General features: G+C 40.3%; 1 protein-coding gene across 1 annotated transcript in view; it reads right to left on the reverse strand.

The window, feature by feature from the left end:
- Nucleotides 1-883: 883 nt before the first annotated feature.
- LOC149835560 (putative oxidoreductase At4g09670) overlaps nucleotides 884-24,949 on the reverse strand; it is a 29,993-nt gene continuing 5,927 nt past the window's right edge. Inside the window, exon 2 of the mRNA XM_090008591.1 lies at nucleotides 884-1,694. Within this exon, the coding sequence (XP_089864717.1) occupies nucleotides 1,080-1,694 (615 nt within the window). The 3' untranslated portion in view covers nucleotides 884-1,079. The remainder of the gene's footprint in view (nucleotides 1,695-24,949) is intronic.

Consider the following 24,949-nt stretch of genomic DNA (forward strand, 5'->3'; position numbering starts at 1 on the left):
TTTCATATCTGAGTTCAGTATCAAATCACACTAATATAATGACAACTTAGTTAAATTTACAATCTTTCAATTGGCTATCAATCATAGTCATTCTGTGTAAATATTTCATACACCCTGATCATTCTCACAAGTATTTACTATATTGAAACAAATTCCCTATCAGATTACCTAGTCTTGAAAACATACATTCTCACAGGCTCGTCCTCGTCAGACTCACCTGATATTCAGATAGTACACCCTCACAGAATCATACTAGTCAAGCTACTGGTTTTGGATATATACACTCATGCAGGATCTCTTAGGACTGACTGGTCGTAGAGTTGTACATCATCACAGGCTCACCCTGGCTAGACTACCCAAGAATGGAGAATTACAAAGAAGATAGACAAGCACACAAGTGCAAAAACAAAAAGTTCACTAAGAAACAATGTCAAAAACTAATAAAAAGTAAATATTATTGAAAAGAGATGAGAAAAAGAATGAACAATATATGGGGATCACTTCCCTATTTATATACGAAAGAAAGAGGGAGATACCATTGAGAGCTCCCCTTTCATAGAGTCGTTGGGGGAGCTCCCAATGACTCTATGGAGTGGGGCCCCAATGCAAGGAAAAAAAGTAAAATAAAAAGGAAAAAGAAAAAAGAAACAAAATAGTTGCTTCTAATAAACAACTATATATATATATATATATATATATATATAACAGTTTTCACTTGTTATTGATAACAAGGTTGTAAGCCTAGTCAGTTGCCATCTTGCCTAGAAATAAAAAGAGCTCCAAGGACCATTTGTGCTAGTGTTCCAAGTTTGCATATAGCATGTGCAACAATGATTTCAAGCAAGAGCTTGGCCTTGTCCAAACACAGCTTACAAGTTACAACTAGAGTTGCAATGGCAGATTTCACAATTTGCAACTGAATGCATTCAATCATGGCAAGTCCAACATAAATTGATCTCTACAAATACTAAAAGTACATTAACCAAAGGATTGCACCATATACTGCAAGAAACAATCTTTAAAACAATGGCGGGCAGAGTCTTATTAAATTCAATTATGTGGCAATTATTTTGTTCAACTCACAGTGAGACAGGCTCAAATCCTTTCTCAATTGATGCCTTAACGGCATCCACCACCAGCTGTGTCTTTCTTGCGATGCCAGGCCATTTGGAATCTGGCTTCAGACCAGAATCTATGATGCCTCTGACCAGTCCTGCAAACTCCCTCACCATCCGTACCTCTTGGGGCAGGTCAGTAGTTACCTGATGCTCACTAGGTAGCTGGGACCATCCTTTCATCAGTTCTTTGAATCCTGTCCTTGACGAGAAGGAAAAGGTTGCTGAGCCCTCCTCAAAAGGAATAACAAAATCATGGAGGTGAAGGGTTCCTCTGGTTCCATGAACAGATAAATCCATGGTCATATCGGAATCAAACGAGCAATGGAACATTGCTACTTTCCCATCCTCCCATTGCAATGATGATCCACAAGACAGGATAACCCCTGAGTCGTTAAAAACTGTGCCACGACTAGCTGTCACGGTTTTAGGCAGCTCATAGTCTGCTGCCCATAAGATAGACCTGATGCAGTACCATCCTGCATCACCTAGAGCACCAAGAGCATCAAGATCTGGCTTCACCCTGATGTCATTCTTAAGAAAATTATCATTGGCACCGAATGTAAAAGCACTGTGTACCTGAGAGAATCCAACTTATTGAGTGTCAACATGTGCCTCCAATATTATTCACAATAGAAAACCGAAAAAAACAGGGTGAAGACTCGAGCTAGTGGATACCTCTGGACACAACTCATAATAACCAAGTAGTCAACTGTACTAAAACAATAGCAGAACAAAAACTATATCTCACATTACCTTAATTTTTTCAGGAATAAAGAAAACAAGGCACACAATAACCATTAAGTAAACATTATGTAAGACATATTTCACTGTTTCATTCAGATGGACATGCACAGAAGACTGCTCTCTGGACTCCAGCAACTAGGATTACAATTCAAGTGGCAGGAAGCCTTTTAAGAAGAGAATCTGCAGTGAACTGCTCTAACCGAGTGATCCATCTGATTTACATGAGAACCATGGCAACTTCGCGGCAACAGGAACCGTTCACGAAGTTGCCATAGTAACTTTTAAGTTGGTGGTAGGGATTGCTAGGGGAATGTGAGCACGGACCACGATTGGTAGATCATGCTGCCAAACTGCATGTGTTTTATTCTCTAATCAAAGGTGCAAAGCATCAAGTACAACATGATTGAAGTCTGTACAGATGATAATTGCAACTTTAACCGCAAAGATGACAAGGATGTGCTTAAGACCAAATGGTTCAATTGAGGTCTACTGCCCTGAAAAACCAGATGGCAATTTTCACTCAAAGCAGGCAATAGTATGGCTAACAAATTTAGAAGATAGCAACATGTGATTCACATATTTCCAAATCACTCCATCAAATAAATATTCTATCCAATGCAGCGGATAGAAATAATTTGCAGGCACCATCAAAGGCCGTTAGTGAACTTTGTGATGGGTTTGAACAGGCATTCTTTCATAAGCAAAGGGAGCTTTTCTCAAGTGTAGAAGGGGAAAAGGATTATCATTCTGAACAATAAAAGATAGTTGTATGGTTGTACAAATACACCATGATGTCAGATAGATGAACTACACGAACTTGTATTCATCCTTTAGATAGATTCCAAAGTAAATATAATGCTTCCAGTGTCCCTTCAAGTATATTCTAAATGGTTGGATATAATAGTGAAGATGGCAAGATGTGGTGAAGACAGTAGACTAATGCTGCAAGTTGTGTTGCAAGTGCGAAAAAAGCCCAACATGGAAGAGGTGCCACATGTCTGGGACACCCTGCACTTAAATATCACCTACATCTTATGTGGAAGGATCTAGCTAAATTTGCTAAGATGAAGTAATCGGTTTAAGGGCAGAAATAATTTTCACTCATAACCAGAGTCATGCTGCCTACCATGAAAAGATTTGATCTGGAGGAAATTAGTAAAGGCTATGAAGACCTGCTATTGTAGTAACTACATAAACATTATAAACTTTGCAATACCAAAAATCTACCTAGATATCAGAAAGCTGAAGAAAAGCAAGAATGCAAAAGATGACAGAGATTCATAGGACAAAATTTCTGAACATTGTTGCAAATGCTCTGAATTGCTCCAATGAAGTGCTTCATTAAGTATTATGTAATTTGAAAAGGACATTAGATTATACCAAGAAACTAAACTCGTTTTTTAATAGGGTTGGGGAATAATAAAAAGCGACCATGATGCTATGACCATAATGGCGCTACTTCATAAGAGAATATGGCAACTTTTTCATGAAGAACAATAAAGACGAAGACATTTTCCGGGAGGAAAAGTGGAATATCTCTATGAGATGGGTGGAATATCACAGACAGAATGTGGTTTATGCAGCTTCCCAACCATTATATCACCTTAATCAGCATTTCATTTTGCAAATCCCAAAATTGAGACTAAGTTGGCTTTGACAGGCCTACATGATTGCATCAAAAGGACTAGTTTCTGAAAATGAAAAGAAAGAATCATTGCAAATTCAACAAAGTATAGAACATAATCAGCTATATTAGCAAGTAGACAGCAATCTATGAGGGACTAAAAAATGACCTTGCAACTTTATTGTTATTGTCTGAGATTCTTAACTAATATTTTTATATGTTAGTTGACTGATACTATGCATACCCACTACAATTAAGATTGACAATAAGCATATCAAAGTTACATTCTTACTGACCCAACAGTTTTACCCAAGAGGTAAAGATAGTGAGTAATTGATGGGTAACAGACAGCAATGTCTAGAGATGCTGATTTTGTATAATTGGATGGTGTGTATCATAAGAATTGCAGAGAAAAAAGGGATCAAGTATATCAACATTAAGAGAAGATACAGTAATATCAGATATAAAGAAGAGTGAACATATTCTGATTGAATTAGAGGGAAGTCGAATAACAGGGAGGGAAAAGGACAACACAAGTATATATATGGTCTTGCACATGTAGGTCAAGACTTGAGAGGTTTCACTCATAGTTTGTAAACATTTTAAAGTTAGTCCGTAGTTAAATGCCTATCATGCTTGGGGTTGAGATGCAACACTAAGCCACTAACCACTATTGGGAGAAGCACATCCCCGTTAAATAGTTTTCAGAAATCTTTGAAGTAGGACTTTCAGTGAGTCAGGTTTGTGGTCAACCTGAACCTGAACATCAGGGTATGGGCATATAAATGATGACTAGAATCTTATTTGGATTGACCTGAGTAATATGTGGGTCAAGTTTGAGCCATGATTTTTGTTAGATATCCGACCCGACCCGGTCTAACTCAAGCATTTTATATGTAATTTTTAAGTAAAAGTGTAAATTTCAGATACTCTCTAAATTATATGGTCAGGCTTGGGGTTCCCATTTATTGACCTGTATAAACCAAACCTGACTACTTGATATTTGGATGGCTTTGAATGCACCTTTATGGGTCGGATACCCAACCCACTATCAGCCCTAGTTTGAAGACACAAGACAGTTTAGGCATATAACAAAGAACTAATCAACATAATGTGCATGAGTTTCTTTTCAAACTGACTTCACGAAGGTACCAAGACCCCTTTGCAAAATACAAAGCATATGTGTGTATGCACAATTTTCATGCATGGTTAAGTCTGATCATATGGATTGATTTATCATGGTTTATTTACTTTATAAAATACCTTGAAACAATCATTTAAACATTACATGTGTTTTAAATAAGGATTCAGATTGCACCAAAAATGTGTGTGTGTGTACCACCATTCCTTTTCTAGGCACTAACAAGGCCCCATGTTTTTCTGTACCAAAGAAGTTTAGAAATAGCATGTTGGCTCCCTGTATTATTTGTCACCATGGATACTATAAATAGTAAAATGTTACATCTATTGATTGTAGTTTGGAATGAATCTCTTTATTTATTTATTAAGATGTCCATGATGATGACAGTTAATGCATAAGACCATCATGCTATAATTGCCTAGTGAAGAATGTGGTTAACATGATTCTTTTGGGGGGTGGAAGAGAGAGAGAGAGAGAGAGAGAGAGAGTGAATGTGCGTACAATATCAATGGGTATATTCTCACCTATTCATGCATTTTCAAATAGATTGGACTGTATACATGGGTTTATCATCATTACTTTAGTTACAAATTATGTTTTACATCTAGCATCTTAGGTGTCATGTTTTTGACAATTCCAGCTTGATGCTACATAGAATCATCAAATTTTTCCTCTAACAATTACCTTAGTGTTGAAATTTATTGATCCAAAGCATTTTTTATGGTAAATTAACCATGCTAAACCTAATCAACATGTAGCATCTACTTGAAAAGCACAAGTGGTGATATTCTACTCACTGCTACCAAATTTGTGGCGTGCACGTTTGCACCAAAGATTCACCCATCCAGAAAACACACACACACACAAGGCTGACCGACTTTGTCATAACCGCGGATCTGGGCACGGATCCAAGTTTCGGATCCAGAACCCATATCTATGTGACACCTATTATACAAAATAAACATATTTAAATATTAAAATAAATAAATAAGAAAAAATTAAATAAAATAAATATATAAGTGGGGTTTTGGATCCAAATCGCTACCGGGTCCAGCGTCGCGGGTCGCGGTTCGGACCCGGACCTGGCCCACACCCTGCAAAAAGGAAACGAGTGGGGGTTAAAAGAATAAAAATAAAGGGGCAACCCGATAGGGGTTGCCCGATAAAAAAATACAAAGGGGGGGGGGGGGGGGGGAAACCTTTTCCCCCGATATATTGGGTGTTAGGGTTCAGCTGAACCCTAACACGTAAGGAGTTGGGGAGGTGGGGGAGCACACCGCAGCCGCCGGAAGGTATGCTCCCCTTCCTTTTCGGGTGGCCACCCTCCTACAAAGGGGGACCCCCTAACCCCTCTCTCTCTCTCTCTCTCTCTCTCTCTCTCTCTCTCTCTCTCTAACCTGCGGATCACCCCCCCCCCCGAGCTCGGGCCTGCTGTTCGAAGCCTTGTCAGGAGACGCAACCGACCTCCTCTCGTAGCTGCCGCAACAACTTCGCCGGAAAATGGTAGGGTTTCTGTAATTTTTTTTCGGGTCGATCATGGATTGGGTGGGATGTGGGTTGTCCAAAACCCAAATCGGTCGATTTGTGGGGGGGGGGGGAAATCCCCAATTTGGGGTCGTCTGCCACCCCCAAACCTACGATTTGGGGGTTTCAGATTGTTTTGAAAAAAAAAAAAGGAAAATGGCTAATTACATCTGATATGATTTAGTAGTATATCCTCTTTTGTTAAAGCTAAATATGTCATACAGATGACCCCTAGGTTATGTAGTTCCTACATTTTGTTCTTTTGAATGTGAATCCCTTATTTTATGCATTTTAGAAATCTGATTCTTATGGGGGGCTTAAATAACATGAATTGTGCGAAATGGTGGCTCATATGCATATCCTCTAGGCATAATCTGAATGGCGTCTTGGCTGTTGTGAAAACCCTGCATGCTAAATTACAAAAAGAAAAAAAAAAGGGATCCGTACATGAGATATTGTTATTACTAAATCAAATGATTAACTAGTAGGATTATTAGCTTGTTGATAACGTACAGAGAGGGCACTCAATCAGATTACATAGTTTTAATTAGGGTCGTGTACTTAATTAATAAGTTTTATTTGGGTTTTCACATATAAACCGGGCTTTGTCTTATTGTATTCCCATTAGTTAACATTAACTGCATACATCGATATATTCTAATTGGTTAACAACAACTGTTCATATTGATTCGTTCAATTTAGTTAACAATAACTGCTCGCATTGAGATATTCAAATTAGTTTATGATAACTGCATACATTGGTATATTCTGATTAGTTAACTTGAAATGCATGCGTAAGTTTGGTGTTTTCAATTGATGAATCATTGTGCGATACTGCAGGCAGTTGTACAAGCCTTGTGACCTTTTGTCATCTGATCGATAAATGTAGAATGCATGCTTAATTCCAGTGTTTTCATTTAATTCATTTTTTTTTAAATCAAAGTACAGGCCCTGCTCGAGTTCTGGTTATATGTTACTTCATGCCCAACACAGAGTAGAGGTTTTCTGTTATATTCTATTTCATAAATCGCACATATACATGTTTTTTATTTTACATTGCGCACTTATATGTTCAGATTATGCCCTATTTGATTGTACCTGGTATTGCACAAAAACATATATGTAGTTGCTGAATAAGTACAGTAATCAAATTAGCTCATCTGCTGCTCACTCTTTAGCTATTATTGGATATTGCGTACCTTTGTATCAGCATGTTCTGTTAAAAACAATGACAATTGGAGAGCTGGCATTCAAGATAGTGGCTGAAACTTCTTACTGACATAAATTATTAAGAGTTAATTTTAAGGACTGTGAGGTTGCTTGTTTTAGGCTCAATGATAGTTTTCAACTCTTAAGATAAATCCTTGATCTCTTTATGTAGAAATTGAGTGAGACATATCAAAGAGAGGTTATGTATTGACATTGTGTATTGCATGTACTCAAATTATGTGAATTTCTTTCCTTGGTACATTGTGAATTGAAAGGAAATAATCTAGTGGTAAACTACATGGGTAAATGATTAAGTTAGTCAGGGTTATCCCCTCCTGCTAGGGGATTGTTTGGGAAACCTTGCCCAATGGGCGATACGGGTTAAGTACCTAATGTAGGTACGTGGGCTGGTTCAAGTATATTGATAAGGAAATTAAATAATAACTTTTGTGCTTGACTGGTTTAAAGGCACCGGAGTACTTTGAGTGGGTTATGCAATCAATACGACAAAGGATGGGAACTGTTCTATACCCCTTGGTAAAATGACTAAGGTTGGGAATTCTACTACTATGGTAGTAGAAGGAAGTTAAGGAAATGCCCTGTACTTCGGGAAATTTATTAAATGAAAAGATTAACCCACTCAAATTCGGGCTTACCTTGGAGAGGGTAGGTGGTACAAAACTCTGGGGACACGTGTTTTGGTTTCGAGCGTAAAGCGACTCGTTGGTCCCAGTCCTCAGAGTTGGGGGACCCAGACTACCAATATATCCTAGGTGGTAGCTCTTTTGTTCTTCTACAGAAGTTAGGAATGCATCCTGTTTTGGTTTTGGGCCTTTGGGAGTTTCTCTCGGTCATTGACCGCTTCCTTGGGATTTCAGTCTCAGTTAGAATGTTCGGATTAATAAAATACCCTCGAATAAGATACCCCCGAACGTTCTCTTCTGAGATGGTTGCCTTGGCCCGCGTGTACCCGTGGGATAAGAAAAGATAAACATCAATTAGAATAGTTAGGTATCACTGTGATGGAGTCATTAAAGAGACATTTGCATATTTTTTACATAGATGTTATGCATGTCATGTTAGTGCTGTTACAAAATATGCCTTAATTGCTTAATACCTTACTTGCTTAATTGTTGTAGTTGCATAAAATGTTTTTGTGCTTAATTATAACTCTTACGTAATCTACCCTTCTACTTAGATATATGTTTGTCATTGCTGTTGCATCGACTTCCTTATGTGTTTATGTATAGACTGAAAATCAAACACGACACCCACATCACACACCTGACACATGATCTACTTGCAAGAATAATTACAGTTTTCCTACTTAGACGTGGTAGTCTAATTCCTATAACTTTTATCATTTTCAGGCACAGAGTAGTTCCATGAGCGAAGCGGGATGAGGCGCTGACCAGGACTGGATCCATTTGTTCCCTGGTGGTCCTAATTGCTTTCTGATTGAAATTTTTGTCTTAAGACTGATAATGTGATAAACTCTGATGTTGGATTCTATTATTATTGAAATAAAAATAAATGGTGTAGTTGCTTTTACCTTCTTGTATCGTTCTGAAATGCTTAACCCTGGAATCATTTGTTGGTTTCATAAAAAAAATATTCAAAAATCTGGGTTAAAATTTCGGGGCATTACAGTTATGGTATCAGAGCCTGAGAACAACAAATCAAGGATCACGGTCATGCCACATCCGGAGATCGCTCTGTGAGTATATTTTTATCATTTTTACTTTATTAGGCATGATAATTGCATTGTTTTTCTGTATAATTATAGATATATACATGTAATGATTTTAGGAACACTATAATTCAAAAATAGTAAAACTGTGTATTGAAATGGTTATTAGATGTATCGTCGATCCCAAGCTAGTTCGAGCACGGCGAACGAATGACAGGACCAAAGGGGGTTCGTGATGGAAACTCTTGGTAATCTGGCTCAAACCATGGACACCCAAATGCGCCACCAGGCGGAGTTAGACGCAGCCATAAGTGAAAGGCATAATACGAGCACAATCACGTATGAGAAGTTCTTGAAGTTGAACCCGCCTACCTTCTCAGGCAAGGCCGATCCTAAACTAGCCGAGAGTTGGATTTCAGAGACAGAACGAGCTTTTCGGGTTCTGTCTGTCCCCGATGATAAGCAAACAGACTTCGGCACTTACCGCTTGATGGAAGATGCACAGAAGTAGTGGGACACCACCCGAACCATCCACTTTGCCGGAGTGGATACTATTCCATGGGAAGATTTCAAGCGGACATTTTTAGAGACATATTTCCCCCAGTACGCTCGTGATCAGAAGCATCAGGAGTTCTTGGAGCTTACTCAAGGAAATATGAACTTGGTAGAATACACTACCAAATTTCGGACCTTGGAGCGTTATTGCCCAAATTTGTTTGCGAATGATAAAGCCAAAGCAACTAGGTATGTCCGCGGACTCAAGGACGGATTACGACCACGAGTGATGATTAATTTGCCGTCCACCCTTGCACAAGCCATTGAAGTGACTACTATGTTGAACGAAGAATGAGAGCGATCAAGGAAGAGTCAAAAGGACACACCGGAGAAGCGGGGAGCAGGTCCACCGCAGCACCACGGTGGCAAGAGGTACCAGCCACCTTACAAGAAGCAGAAGTACAATGGTGGAAATCGTCCTCCGCAACAACAGGGACAAAATCGGGTGTGCCAGAAGTGCAACCGGTTCCACTACGGACAACCTTGCCCTAGAGACACTGGAGCATGTCTCTACTGTGGAAAGATGGGTCATTATGCCCGTCAGTGCCACAAGAAGATGGCGGATATGCAAAAACGTAATGCCGGAGGAGGGCAGCAACATCAACCATCTCAGCCGCAGCAAACCCCACAGCAAAACGCACAGAAGAGGGTGCCTGGACGAGTATATGCCACCACTGTGGAGGAGTTGGAGAAAGGAAATCTGGTACAAGGTACGATATTTGTCAATGGATGTGTTGCACTTGTTCTATTTGACTGTGGTGCTACACATTCGTTCATATCTATAGAGTTTGCAAAATTACTTGGTGCACATACTGAATCTCTGAAACATGAATTATATGTGTACAATCCGATAGGATATAATTCGATATGTGTAAACTACATCCCTGATGTCATAATTGTACTTGAAGGGCAGAGCTTACCTGCTGACCTAATCTTGCTCGATATGACTGAATATGATGTCATATTAGGGATGGATTGGTTATATGAACATTATGTCAATGTTCTCTGTTGCCAAGGGAAAGTGGTTTTGTCCCGACCAGGATTGCCAAAGGTCGAGTTTCGGCTCTCTAGACCTGCAGTGAAGGGTCGAATGGTATCGATATTAAAGGTTCAAAAGTATATGCGACAGGGGTGCCGAGCATTCCTAGTAAATGTATTCTCCTGCGATTCGAAGGTCACACCATTAGAAAAACTTGAAGTGGTTCGTGAATTTCCGGAAGTGTTTCCGGATGAGTTGCCTGGACTACCTCCACAGCGTGAGGTAGATTTTCATATTGAGTTGGTGTCTGGGACGACACCGATCTCGAAAGCACCTTATCGTATGGCCCCAGTAGAGTTGGAAGAGCTGAAGAAACAACTCCAGGAGTTGATGGAGCAAGGTTTCATTAGACCGAGCGTGTCACCATGGGGAGCACCAGTTCTCTTTGTGAAGAAGAAAGATGGTTCTATGAGGCTGTGCATAGACTATCGGATGTTGAATCAACCGACCGTCAAAAATAAGTATCCCCTACCTCGCATTGAAGACTTGTTCGATCAATTACAAAAGGCTAAGGTGTTTTAAAAAATCGATCTTAGATTTGGGTACCACCAACTTCGGATCAAGGACGATGATATTCCCAAGACAGCCTTTAGAACAAGGTACGGTCACTACGAGTTCGTAGTTATGCCATTCGGATTGACAAATGCTCCCGCCGCATTCATAGATTTGATGAATCGGGTATTCAGAGCGTACTTGGATACTTTTGTGATTGTTTTTATTGATGATATACTTATATACTCTGAAAACATAGAACAACATCGTGAACATTTGAGGATCGTATTGGGGACTCTCAAGGAACACCAGTTGTTCGCCAAATTCTCCAAGTGCGAATTCTGGCTTGAGAAGGTCATGTTTTGGGGTCATGTCATATCGCGAGATGGAGTCGCTGTGGACCCGGCTAAAGTTGAAGCTGTATTAAATTGGGGTCAACCGAAGAATATCAGCGATATCAGGAGTTTTCTAGGATTAGCAGGCTATTATAGAAGATTCATTCAGGACTTTTCACGGATTGCTATGCCCATGACCAAGCTCCTAAGGAAAGGAATTAAGTTCGAATGGACGGATAAGTGCGAGGAGAGTTTTCAAATCTTAAAGAAGAAACTTACCACCGCACCAGTGTTGGCTTTACCTTCAGGTCATGGTGGTTTTGTGGTCTACTCAGATGCATCAGGTACTGGGTTGGGATGTGTTTTAATGCAAAATGGTAAGGTGATAGCATATGCCTCTCGCCAATTAAAGATTCATGAACGAAACTATCTAACTCATGATCTCGAATTGGCAGCCGTGGTGTTCGCTTTGAAAATATGGCGACATTACCTGTATGGGGAACAATTCGAGGTATTTACTGATCACAAAAGTCTCAAGTACCTGTTTTCCCAGAAAGAGTTGAACATGCGACAACGACGATGGCTGGAGTTTATAAAGGATTACGATTTTACCATTTCCTATCACCCAGGAAAGGCAAATGTGGTAGCTGACTCTCTCAGCCGAAAAACTGATTGCAGTTTGTCTAGTCTTTTGACAAAAGGGTGGAATTTGGTGGAGGAATTCATTGATTGGAAACCGTTCTCAGATGTCGTGGGAAGTATCAAGTTATCTAATTTATCTGCACATCCGGAAATCCTTACAAAGATTATTGAAGGTCAGAAAGAGGATCCCCAGTATGAGAAACTGAAGTCACTAGCCCAATAAGAAAATTCACACTTCTCACTCAAAGAGGATGGCAGTATATGGATGCAAAAACGACTTTGGGTCCCTAGTGATCCCAAGTTGAAAGAAGAACTATTGGGTGAAGCACATAAGTCCAAGTACACCATACACCCAGGAAGCACGAAAATGTTTAAAGATTTACAACGAGGGTATTGGTGGAATGGAATAAAGCGTGAGGTCGCAAGTTATGTCTCGAAGTGTTTGACTTGTCAGCAAGTCAAGGTAGAACATCAGAAGCCTGGTGGAATGATGCAACAAATGGAGATTCCGCAGTGGAAATGGGAAGAAATCACCATGGACTTCGTGGTGGGTTTGCCCAAAACACGGAAACAACATGACGCTATATGGGTAATAGTGGATCGACTGACCAAATCGGCTCACTTTTTACCCATACGAATAAATCAATCCCTCGAGAGCTTAGCAGACTTATACATCAGGGAGGTTGTTAGACTGCATGGAGTACCAGTCTCTATTATATCAAATCGAGATGCTCGATTTACTTCTCGGTTTTGGAGTCAGTTGCAACAGACCTTGGGTACAAAACTGAAGCTGAGTACCGCTTTTCATCCTCAAACTGACGGACAATCAGAGAGGACTATCCAGACACTAGAAGATATGTTGCGAGCATGTATGCTGGATTGGAAAGGTGAGTGGGACAAACATGTTGTTTTAGCCGAATATGCTTACAATAATAGTTACCATGCGAGTATCAGCATGGCTCCTTTCGAAGCTCTGTACGGAAGACCATGTAGATCACCTGTGTATTGGGATGAAATTGGTGAACGATCGGTAGAATCACCAATCGTGTTACAACATTATACCCAACAGATCAAGATGATAAGAGATAGATTGCTTATAGCCCAGAGTCGACAAAAGAGTTATGCAGATCAGAGGGGCAGGGAGCTCACTTTTGATGTGGGGGATCGGGTCTTTGTGAAGGTATCACCCACCAAAAGTGTGTTTCGTTTTGGTAAGAAAGGAAAATTGAGTCCCAGATATGTCAGACCTTTTGAGATTTTGGAACGGATTTGAGAAACGGCCTATCGTATAGCCCTACCTCCCCAGTATGCTCAGATACATAACGTATTCCATGTATCTATGTTAAAAAAATATCTTCAAGATCCGTCACATGTCATCCAGTATGAGGACGTAGATATAAGGGAAGACCTAACAATGGAAGAAAAACCAGTAGAGATATTGGAACGAAGCGAGCGAGTCTTGAGATCAAAAACCATTCCTCTCGTCAAGGTGAGATGGCAGCACCATGGCATTGGCGAAAGCACGTGGGAACCAGAGGCAAATATGCGGGAGAAGTACCCCAACCTTTTCGAGTGAGCAACCACAGGTAAATTTCGAGGACGAAATTTCTTTAGGGGGAAAGGATGTGATAACCGCAATATTTACATTTAAAAAAATTTAGCATTTTAGGAGTAAAATGGGCGGATCTGGGCACGGATCCAAGTTTCAGATCCAGAACCCATATCTATGTGACACCTATTATACAAAATAAACATATTTAAATATTAAAATAAATAAATAAGAAAAAATAAAATAAAATAAATATATAAGTGGGGTTTTGGATCCAAATCGCTACCGGGTCCAGCGTCGCGGGTCGCGGTTCGGACCCGGACCCGGCCCACAACCTGCAAAAAGGAAACGAGTGGGGGTTAAAAGAATAAAAATAAAGGGGCAACCCGATAGGGGTTGCCCGATAAAAAAATACAAAGGGGGGGGGAAACCTTCTCCCCCGATATATTGGGTGTTAGGGTTCAGCTGAACCCTAACACGTAAGGAGTTGGGGAGGTGGGGGAGCACACCGTAGCCGCCGGGAAGGTATGCTCCCCTTCCTTTTCGGGTGGCCACCCTCCTACAAAGGGGGACCCCCGAACCCCTCTCTCTCTCTCTCTCTCTCTCTCTCTCTCTCTCTCTCTCTCTCTCTCTAACCTGCGGATCACCCCCCCCCCCCCGAGCTCGGGCCTGCTGTTCGAAGCCATGTCAGGAGACGCAACCGACCTCCTCTCGTAGCTGCCGCAACAACTTCGCCGGAAAATGGTAATTTTTTTTCGGGTCGATCATGGATTGGGTGGGATGTGGGTTGTCCAAAACCCAAATCGGTCGATTTGTGGGGGGGGGGGGGGGGGGAATCCCCAATTTGGGGTCGTCTGCCACCCCCAAACCGAAAACCCCAAACCTACGATTTGGGGGTTTCAGATTGTTTTGAAAAAAAAAAAAGGGAAAATGGCTAATTACATCTGATATGATTTAGTAGTATATCCTCTTTTGTTAAAGCTAAATATGTCATACAGATGACCCCTAGGTTATGTAGTTCCTACATTTTGTTCTTTTGAATGTGAATCCCTTATTTTATGCATTTTAGAAATCTGATTCTTATGGGGGGCTTAAATAACATGAATTGTGCGAAATGGTGGCTCATATGCATATCCTCTAGGCATAATCTGAATGGCGTCTTGGCTGTTGTGAAAACCCTGCATGCTAAATTACAAAAAGAAAAAAAAAAGGGATCCGTACATGAGATATTGTTATTACTAAATCAAATGATTAACTAGTAGAATTATTAGCTTGTTGATAACGTACAGAGAGGTAACTCAATCAGATTACATAGTTTTAATTAGGGTCGTGTACTTAATTAATAAGTTTTATTTGGGTTTTCACATATAAATTGGGCTTTGTCTTATTGTATTCCCATTAGTTAACATTAACTGCATACATCGATATATTCTAATTGGTTAACAACAACTGTTCATATTGATTCGTTCAATTTAGTTAACAATAACTGCTCGCATTGAGATATTCAAATTAGTTTATGATAACTGCATACATTGGTATATTCTGATTAGTTAACTTGAAATGCATGCGTAAGTTTGATGTTTTCAATTGATGAATCATTGTGCGATACTGCAGGCAGTTGTACAAGCCTTGTGACCTTTTGTCATCTGATCGATAAATTTAGAATGCATGCTTAATTCCAGTGTTTTCATTTAATTCATTTTTTTTTAAATCAAAGTACAGGCCCTGCTCGAGTTCTGGTTATATGTTACTTCATGCCCAACACAGAGTAGAGGTTTTCTGTTATATTCTATTTCATAAATCGCACATATACATGTTTTTGATTTTACATTGCGCACTTATATGTTCAGATTATGCCCTATTTGATTGTACCTGGTATTGCACAAAAACATATATGTAGTTGCTGAATAAGTACAGTAATCAAATTAGCTCATCTGCTGCTCACTCTTTAGCTATTATTGGATATTGCGTACCTTTGTATCAGCATGTTCTGTTAAAAACAATGACAATTGGAGAGTTGGCATTCAAGATAGTGGCTGAAACTTCTTACTGACATAAATTATTAAGAGTTAATTTTAAGGACTGTGAGGTTGCTTGTTTTAGGCTCAATGATAGTTTTCAACTCTTAAGATAAATCCTTGATCTCTTTATATAGAAATTGAGTGAGACATATCAAAGAGAGGTTATGTATTGACATTGTGTATTGCATGTACTCAGATTATGTGAATTTATTTCCTTGGTACATCCTTGGTACATTGTGAATTGAAAGGAAATAATCTAGTGGTAAACTACATGGGTAAATAATTAAGTTAGTCAGGGTTATCCCCTCCTGCTAGGGGATTGTTTGGGAAACCTTGCCCAATGGGCGATACGGGTTAAGTACCTAATGTAGGTACGTGGGCTGGTTCAAGTATATTGGTAAGGAAATTAAATAATAACTTTTGTGCTTGACTGGTTTAAAGGCACCGGAGCACTTTGAGTGGGTTATGCAATCAATACGACAAAGGATGGGAACTGTTCTATACCCCTTGGTAAAATGACTAAGGTTGGAAATTCTACTGCTGTGGTAGTAGAAGGAAGTTGGGGAAATGCCCTGTACTTCGAGAAATTTATTAAATGAAAAGATTAACCCACTCAAATTCGGGCTTACCTTGGAGAGGGTAGGTGGTACAAAACTCTGGGGACACGTGTTTTGGTTTCGAGCGTAAAACGACTCGTTGGTCCCAGTCCTCAGAGTTGGGGGACCCAGACTACCAATATATCCTAGGTGGTAGCTCTTTTGTTCTTCTGCAGAAGTTAGAGATGCATCCTGTTTTGGTTTTGGGCCTTTGGGAGTTTCTCTCGGTCATTGACCGCTCCCTTGGGATTTTAGTCTCAGTTAGAATGTTCGGATTAATAAAATACCCTCGAATAAGATACCCCCGAACGTTGTCTTCTGAGATGGTTGCCTTGGCCCGCGTGTACCCGTGGGATAAGAAAAGATAAACATCAATTAGAATAGTTAGGTATCACTGTGATGGAGTCATTAAAGAGACATTTGCATATTTTTTTCAGCATGCTTTATATTCGGTGCTTATGATGAAACGACATCATGAACTGTGCAGATATAAGATAATTGAATACATATTATAGTTGTTACATAGATGTTATGCATGTCATGTTAGTGCTGTTACAAAATATGCCTTAATTGCTTAATACCTTACTTGCTTAATTGTTGTAGTTGCATAAAATGTTTTTGTGCTTAATTATAACTCTTACGTAATCTACCCTTCTACTTAAATATATGTCTGTCATTGTTGTTGCATCGACTTCCTTATGTGTTTATGTATAGACTGAAAATCAAACACGACACCCACATCATACACCTGACACATGATCTACTTGCAAGAATAATTACAGTTTTCCTACTTAGACGTGGTAGTCTAATTCCTATAACTTTTATCATTTTCAGGCACAGAGTAGTTCCATGAGCGAAGCGGGATGAGACGCTGACCAGGACTGGATCCATTTGTTCTCTGGCGGTCCTAATTGCTTTCTGATTGAAATTTTTGTCTTAAGACTGATAATGTGATAAACTCTGATGTTGGATTCTATTATTATTGAAATAAAAATAAATGGTGTGGTTGCTTTTACCTTCCTGTATCGTTCTGAAATGCTTAACCCTGGAATCATTTGTTGGTTTCATCAAAAAAAAATTCAAAAATCTGGGTTAAAATTTCGGGGCGTTACAGACTTATCACCTATTTATGCATAACTCTAGTTTTTTTATTATTATGTTTATCTGTTTGTTCATTTTCTTTGTTCACTTCAAACACCTTTTTTCTATAAGCATTTTGAACACTTGCTTGGTTCTTGTGCTAATATAATAAGAGCTACAGGCACACCAAAACACACTCCACACACAAATACAAACGTTCTAAACTTGATGATACAGAAACTTCCACAGACAGTAATAACATGTTATTGATATTATTGAAGTCATATTTGCAGGTGGTGAGCATAGAAAAAGCCAGGATACAAAAGTGGTACATAAAATAAAATGGAAGGAACTGTTTTAGGATTTTATTCACTGTTTATGGGCAGCAGTGGCACCAATTGCAAAAGTGGTGCGTCTGATAGGAAGAACTAGTAAGCCCCAAATGTGCTACATTTGTGATGCTGTAGGTAAGAGAGCTAATACGTGCTCTACTGATGGTGAACAAATGCACACAATTTAGGAGATGGATGGAATCTGGAGTGTGGGGCTTGTGGTTCATAAGACCAATGTTCAACTACACCAAAGGCTTGAAGGGCCACTGTAGAAGAGAAGCTAGAAGGGGCAGTGGTCTAATTCCACCAACCATTTTACATGACCCACTTATACCACAATCCAAGATAAAATTGGCATCCATCAAAGATTTCTCAGATTTGTTCATAATATGAGCATACAAGGTGGGACCATGGATGAGGTGGAAGCTTATACTGTTAAAATATAGTGTATATATTTTTATACCTAACTGATATACATATATTTATACAATATACATATATCAGGGGTATTTTGATCATTTAATGGAATATAATATAGTACAGTCAAATAGGCACTGTAGAGTCTTTTTTGTTTTTCTTTATTTTCTGTTTTTTGTATGACAGTCAATATGACTGTTGGAGAGGCAGTCCAACAGTCGTTGGACTGTTGGGGAGAGTCCCAACAACTCTACAGGATTAGGGGTGGCAATCGGGTCGGGTCGTCGGGTTGGCGGGTCAGAATACCTCAACACAAACACGACTCGTTTATTAAACGGGTCGGATGTGGCAAACACGAACACGACCCATTTATTAAACGGGTAATCCAACACAACACAGTTAACCCGTTTAATAAACGGGTCGGGTCGACACGACCCGATTACACGACACGGTGACCCGTTTATTAAACGGGTCGACTCGATAACATAGACACGAGTAACCTGTCTAACCCAACATCAACAACAAACAACAACAACTACACCTTCATCCCAAAACAATTGGGGTCGGCGATATGAACCAAAAAAGAAAATCATTCTGGGTCTTCCACATGAATCCTTCTCCTCCAATCATTTATATCCAATGTCATGTCCTCAGTGAGGTTCAAAGCATTCATATCCTTTCCTATCATCTCCATCCAAGTCTTCTTAGGCCTACCCCGACCTCTTTTAACTAATATATTTTCCCATTTCTCCATCCTTCTAACTGAAGCATCATTAGGCATTCGCCGAATATGTCCAAACCACCGTAAACGATTCTCTCTTATCTTATTTTCAATGGGTGCAACGCCTACCTTCTTACGTATCTCCTTGTTCTGAATCTTATCTTTTATTGTATTTTCACACATCCATCTAAGCATACGCATCTCAGCTACACTCATTTTTTGAATATGATGTCTCTTGGCAGCCCAACATTCTATATCATATAGTAAAGTGGGCCTAATAGTCGTCCTATAAAACTTTTTCTTCAACCGCAATGGCATTCTACGATCGCACAACACTCCAGTTACACTTTTCTATTTCATCCACCCAACCTTTATCCTATGATTTACATCTCCATCAATTTCTCCATACTTTTGAATAATAGATCCCAAATATTTGAAACAATCATCCACCGGTATTTCTTGCTCACCAAGCTTCACTACACTCCCATCACTACTTCGTTGCTTACTAAACCGACATTCCATATATTATGTCTTACTCTTACTCAACTTAAAACCTCTTGCTTCCAATGTCTATCTCCATAATTCTAACTTAGCATTAACCCCAGCTCTAGACTCAATAATCAAAACAATATCACCAGTAAACAACATACACCACGGCACATTTTCTTAAATTGATCTCGTAAGCTCATCCATCACTATAGCAAATAGGAAAGGGCTTAAAGCAAATCCTTGATGTAACCCAACCGTTATAGGAATAACCTGTCTAACCCGAATAACACAATTAGAAACACAAAAAAAATACATATTATACTTTTTTTCTGCAAATCGGGTAAAAGCACAACCTTTCTCTCTCCTCCCCACAAAACCATGCTCTTCCTCCTCCCCAACTCGCCTTCTGCCTTCCTCCCTCCGCCACCACCACCATCATCCGCCCGTCGGCCACCTCTTCTTCTTCCCCCACTGACGAGCTATACCAACCTCTCTACCACCCTCCCGTTGCTCCCCTTCCCTCCCAATTCGTCTCTCTCAAGTCCACCGACGACCGCCTCTGCACGCTCCGTGACCGCCTCGACCTCTGGTTCAACTATGCCCCGCTCATCACCGCCCTCGACCACGACGGCCTCTCCCCTTCCTCCATCGAGGAGTCCACAGGCATCACAGACGTCGAGCAAAACCGCCTGGTGGTTGCCTCTCAGGTGTGACTCTCCCTCCTCTCCTCTGGCCTCCCCGCTGACGCCGACGCCGTCGCCTCCTTCGACTCCGCCATCGGCGGCCCCGACATCCTCTACGGGCTACGCCTCCTCTCCAACCGCCAGAGGGTCGACGTCGCCCGCTATGTCATCAACGGCAACCTCGACGCCAGGGCCGCCTGCGAGCTCGCCCGCGCCATCAAGGACTTCCCCCGCCGCCTATCCGACCGCGGATGGGACGCCTTCTCCCCGTCCTCCGCCGGAGATTGCCTCACCTTCATGTACCTCTGGCAGAGCAGAGAGAACCAGGGGAGTCCCGCTGCCGTGAAGGCGTTGGAGCTCGCCGCAGAGGCTGGGGAGACCGCCAAAGCGAAGGAGAGGATCAGGGAGGAGATGAAGGGAGACACCGGCGGCGAAGGGCAGCCAGAGAAGGAGCAGGTCCGAGTGTCGGTGATGAGATTGAAGGTCGGCGAGGCCGCAGAAGCAACGTCGATGGTGGTGTTGCCGGTCTACAAGGCCACGCCAAAGGAGGTGGCCGCAACTCCGGAGTGCAGAGCGGAGGAAGTTTTTGGCATCGTTACGGCACTGGCGGGGTGGCGGAGATAGGTAGTGTTGCAACTGCTGCTGGGTTGGGAGCTAGTGGCGGCGGATGCGGCCGGGAATGGTGGGTTGGTGGTAGGGGTGGCAATCGGGTCGATTGCGGTTGGGTAGGAAGGAGTTAGGTGGGTGACTTAGGGTTAGGGTTAGATAAGTTAATATATATATATATATATATAAACGGGTTGCGGGTTGACGGGTTCGTGTAAACGGGTTGACCCGCCCACCTAACTCGTTTATTAAACGGGTCAAACAGGTTGTCGGGTTGGCATACCCCTAACACGAACACGACCCGTTCAATAAACGGGTTAGGTGAGTCAACCCGTTTACGACACGAACCCGTTTAAGCCAAACCCTAACCCGACTAAGAAGCGGGTTGGCGGGTCGGGTCAGATTTTGCCACCCCTATACGAGATGGACCCCTTACCCCTAAACAAATGGAAAAAAGAAAAGGAAAGAAAAAATAGAAAAAAAGCAAAAATGTCCCTAGTGGACATGTCTATTTACATAGGAATAAAAAGACTGAATTGCCCTTAATGGGCATTATCTCTTTTCCACCTATGGATTGTTTTGTGCAGTATCTTCAATCCGAAAAGCTGATTGGGCAAGACCATAGGAGATGAGATCTTTACTACATGGATTTTTTGTCTCTCTTCTAAATATTTTTGTAATCACGTTGAAAACAAGGATATAGCTACTTGGTACAAAAGACTTGGTCATCCTAGTGCCTCTAAATTGTACCATTTTCCATTTTTGGAAACATTTTGTAATGAAAAAGAGTTCTTTTGTAATGATTGCATTCTTGGAAAAATGCATCTCTCCTTTTTCCAAATAGTAGTTTTTTATCTAAGACCTTTCGAGTTTGTGCATTCGGATGTGTGGGGACCGACGCATGTCATGTCAAAAGGAGGATATTTCTATTATGTTATTTTTGTTGATTATTATACTATATATGATATGGATCTACTTTCTTAGGGTCAAATAAAATATTTTTACCTTTTTTAAAGAATTTCACATGCTTGTCATAAATCAATTTCAAGCAAATATTTATATCCTTCAATCAGATTCGGGTGGAGTATATATGCCAAATGAATTTCAAAATTCTTTAAAACAAAATGGGATTATTCACCAGATATCTTGTCCAAAAATCCCTTCACAAAAATACGAGATTCACTATGAAAAAACCTTTGTCCTTGTTGCTAAGATGACTAGTGTTGGAACCTTAATTGTCTTAGCATTTATCAAACAGATACCCATTTACCAGTTAGACATCAAAAATACCTTTCTTAATGGTGATCTTTGTGAGGAAGTTTACATGGATCCTTCGCCTGGGTTTGACATTGAAATGGGTAAGGTTCTTAATCTTAAAAGGGCTCTTTATGGTCTTAAACAAGCCCCTAAGGCTTGGTATGATCAGTTTAGTAAGGTTATTATTGACAATGGATTTGTTTCATGCTATACTAACATTGTTTTTTTTTAAATGTAGAAACCTGCATAATTGCTTTATTGTTATATGTTGATGATATGATTATCACGGAAAGTAATAAAAATGTTATTGATGAGGTTAAAAGTAATCTTAAAAGAAAATTTGATGTCTTACCTTAGCTTTCTGAGATATTTCTTAGGTATCGAGGTTGCATACTCTCCAAGAGTATATGTGATTTCTCAAATAAAACTGATATCTGATATAATTGCTAAATCAAGTCTAGCAAATGAAAAGTAGCAAATACTTCAGAGGTGCTCATCACAAAAATGAGGGCAAATGATGGCACTCCATTAGAAGATCTTACTCCCTACAACCAACTAATTGGATCTCTCACAAATTTATGTACTTACTCCATACCAGAGTTACCAGAAGCGCCTAGGTAAAAGGGGAAGCGCGCTTCCCCAAAGCGTGCTTCGGAAGCGCGAAACGTCGCGCTTCGGAAGCGCGAAAGCGTCCCCCTTTTTTGGGAAGCGTGCTTCCCCCACGCTTCCCTGAAAAGAAGTGTTTTCTCTGGTTACGGGTCATGGATCTGAAGATCCAGACCCGTGAAATCCACTTCTTCATTAATGGCATTATGTAATATAAGTTATTGCAATGAGGGTATTTTAGTACCCTAATTTTGTAATCACATGCTAATATAAAGGAATATACACAGCAGCCGACCCTAATACAAGAGGGCATCAGTTTCTCCCAACTTCTCTCTCCCTTTCTCTATCTCTCTCTCTGTTTTTCAGCTCTCACGCGTGGAAGGACCTGGAGATTCAAAATATGACATGGTATCAGAGTCACGCTTCAGTTGAAACTGGAATCGATCTCAAAGGTATGTCTGATAGATCTATCCCTTCTCGATTTCCTCTTCTAAGTCAAGAAAATATTCTTCTTCAGTCCCCTTATCTCATCTGATTTTTTTTTCTGGTTCACGACTGACCCATCCCATTCTTTTCTTCTCAATCAGACCTGATATCAATCAGATCTGACGATAATCAGATCTGACTTCTTCTCCCTACAGTTTTCTTTCTGTCTCTTGAACTTGATCAGATCTGACATTGATCAGATTTGATCAAACCATCTCCCTACCTAATCTAAGTCAACTCAAAGAGGACTGAGTGACTCAGCCCAGATTTTCGACCCAAATCCCTTGTTGAAAATACCTTTTCTTCATCCCTACACTTTCCTCATTCTGTCTCTAACATACCCAGTTTATCGCTCTTGATAGCAGCGTGATCTAATCACGCAGGGCCCTATTTTGATTCAGCTGCATCCTTAATCAGATCTGATCAAGCCGATACACTCTCATTTCTTCTATTTTACCTCCTTTAGCTTGAAAGAATTGTGTCAATACATAGTAGGAATTCATATTCACATTTTTTTTGTGATTTTCATATCCGATATTCCATTTCATATACAAATCAGAAATCTTATAGACATTCAATTTCTGTTTCATATCAGCAATCTGAATTAGTTTATACAATCTGATAGTCATTGATCTGAATTAGTTTCTGCAAAAAAAAAAAAGAGTTACAGAAACTGCAGACGTAGGCAGATTGTGCTGAACACACTCTTAATTCTGTGAAACATGGATTCACTTCTTAGCCAGTCAGTTCTTTCTTCAAGTTTCCTCAGCCAACTCATGTCTGAAAAATTAAATAATGGTAACTTCTTGACTTGGAAGAGGCAAATCATACCTTTCATTAGGAGTCAGGATCTTTCTGGACATCTGGATGGATCTATTCCAGTTCCTCCTGAGTTCATATCACGAGAAGAAAGGGACAGCAAAGGAGAATCTACTACAGTATATGTTAGAAATCCTGAATTTGTGGTTTGGATGAAAAGAGACCAAGCGCTAGTTGCTTATATTACATCAACACTGTCACAAGAGGTTCTTGTAGCCATTTCAGATGACTGCACTGCCATGCAACTTTGGAACAAACTTGTTCAGACATACTCACAGGTTTCTCAGGCCAGGATTATGTTTCTTAAAAGAGAATTTCAAATGTTAAGAAAGGATTCCATGACCATCATGCAATATTTGAACAAAATGAAGGTTATCACAGATCAGCTAGCAGTTGTTGGAAGTACAGTTTCTGATAAAGATTTGGTACAACAAACCCTCAGTGGATTGGGACACGACTATCATATGATTGTCACTTCCCTGTTATGTTTACCTGAGCTGCCCAACTTTGAAGATCTGCGCGCAAAATTGTTACAATATGAGATGAATCTAAAGGGATTTTCTGAAGAATCATCTATGCATACTGGGGCACAAGAAGTTCTTGCTATAGGGGTTACTTATGCACGAGGACGATGAAGCTATGATATCAAGGGAAAGGGAGCACAAGGGAGAAGTGGTCATGGAGGTCGTGGATTATTGCCTACAGCCAACTCATATACCAATCCACAAAGACAAAGGCCAATTCCTACTTGCTTTCTGTGTAATAAAAAGGGGCATATCAAAGCTAATTGTTGGTTCAATCCCCTAAATAAAGGAAAATCAACACAAACTGAAGCAAAAAAAGGCACAGTCAGTACAAGGAGCAACGGAGAAGTAAAAGAGTTGTTGTTAGTCTTAGCAGAATTGAATCTGAAACAAAATGAGCAAGGTACTTGGTATGTGGACTCTGGCGCAGCGACTCACGTTACTGGTGATGCAGGTAAGCTCCTAAAACTTGTTCCTTACATTGGTAGAAGTAGTATAGTTACTGGAGATGGATCACACCACTCTGTCTCGCATATTGGAAACTCCATTATACCCTTGCCTGAATCTTCCATCAACCTTTCAAAGGTTCTTTATGCTCCTAATATCAAGAAAAACATCGTTTCAGTTTCTAAACATGTTGATGATATCAA

Source organism: Nuphar pumila, chromosome 6 (assembly GCF_984573655.1).
Source record: "Nuphar pumila chromosome 6, dmNupPumi1.hap1.1, whole genome shotgun sequence".
NCBI classification, from domain to species: Eukaryota; Viridiplantae; Streptophyta; class Magnoliopsida; order Nymphaeales; family Nymphaeaceae; genus Nuphar; species Nuphar pumila.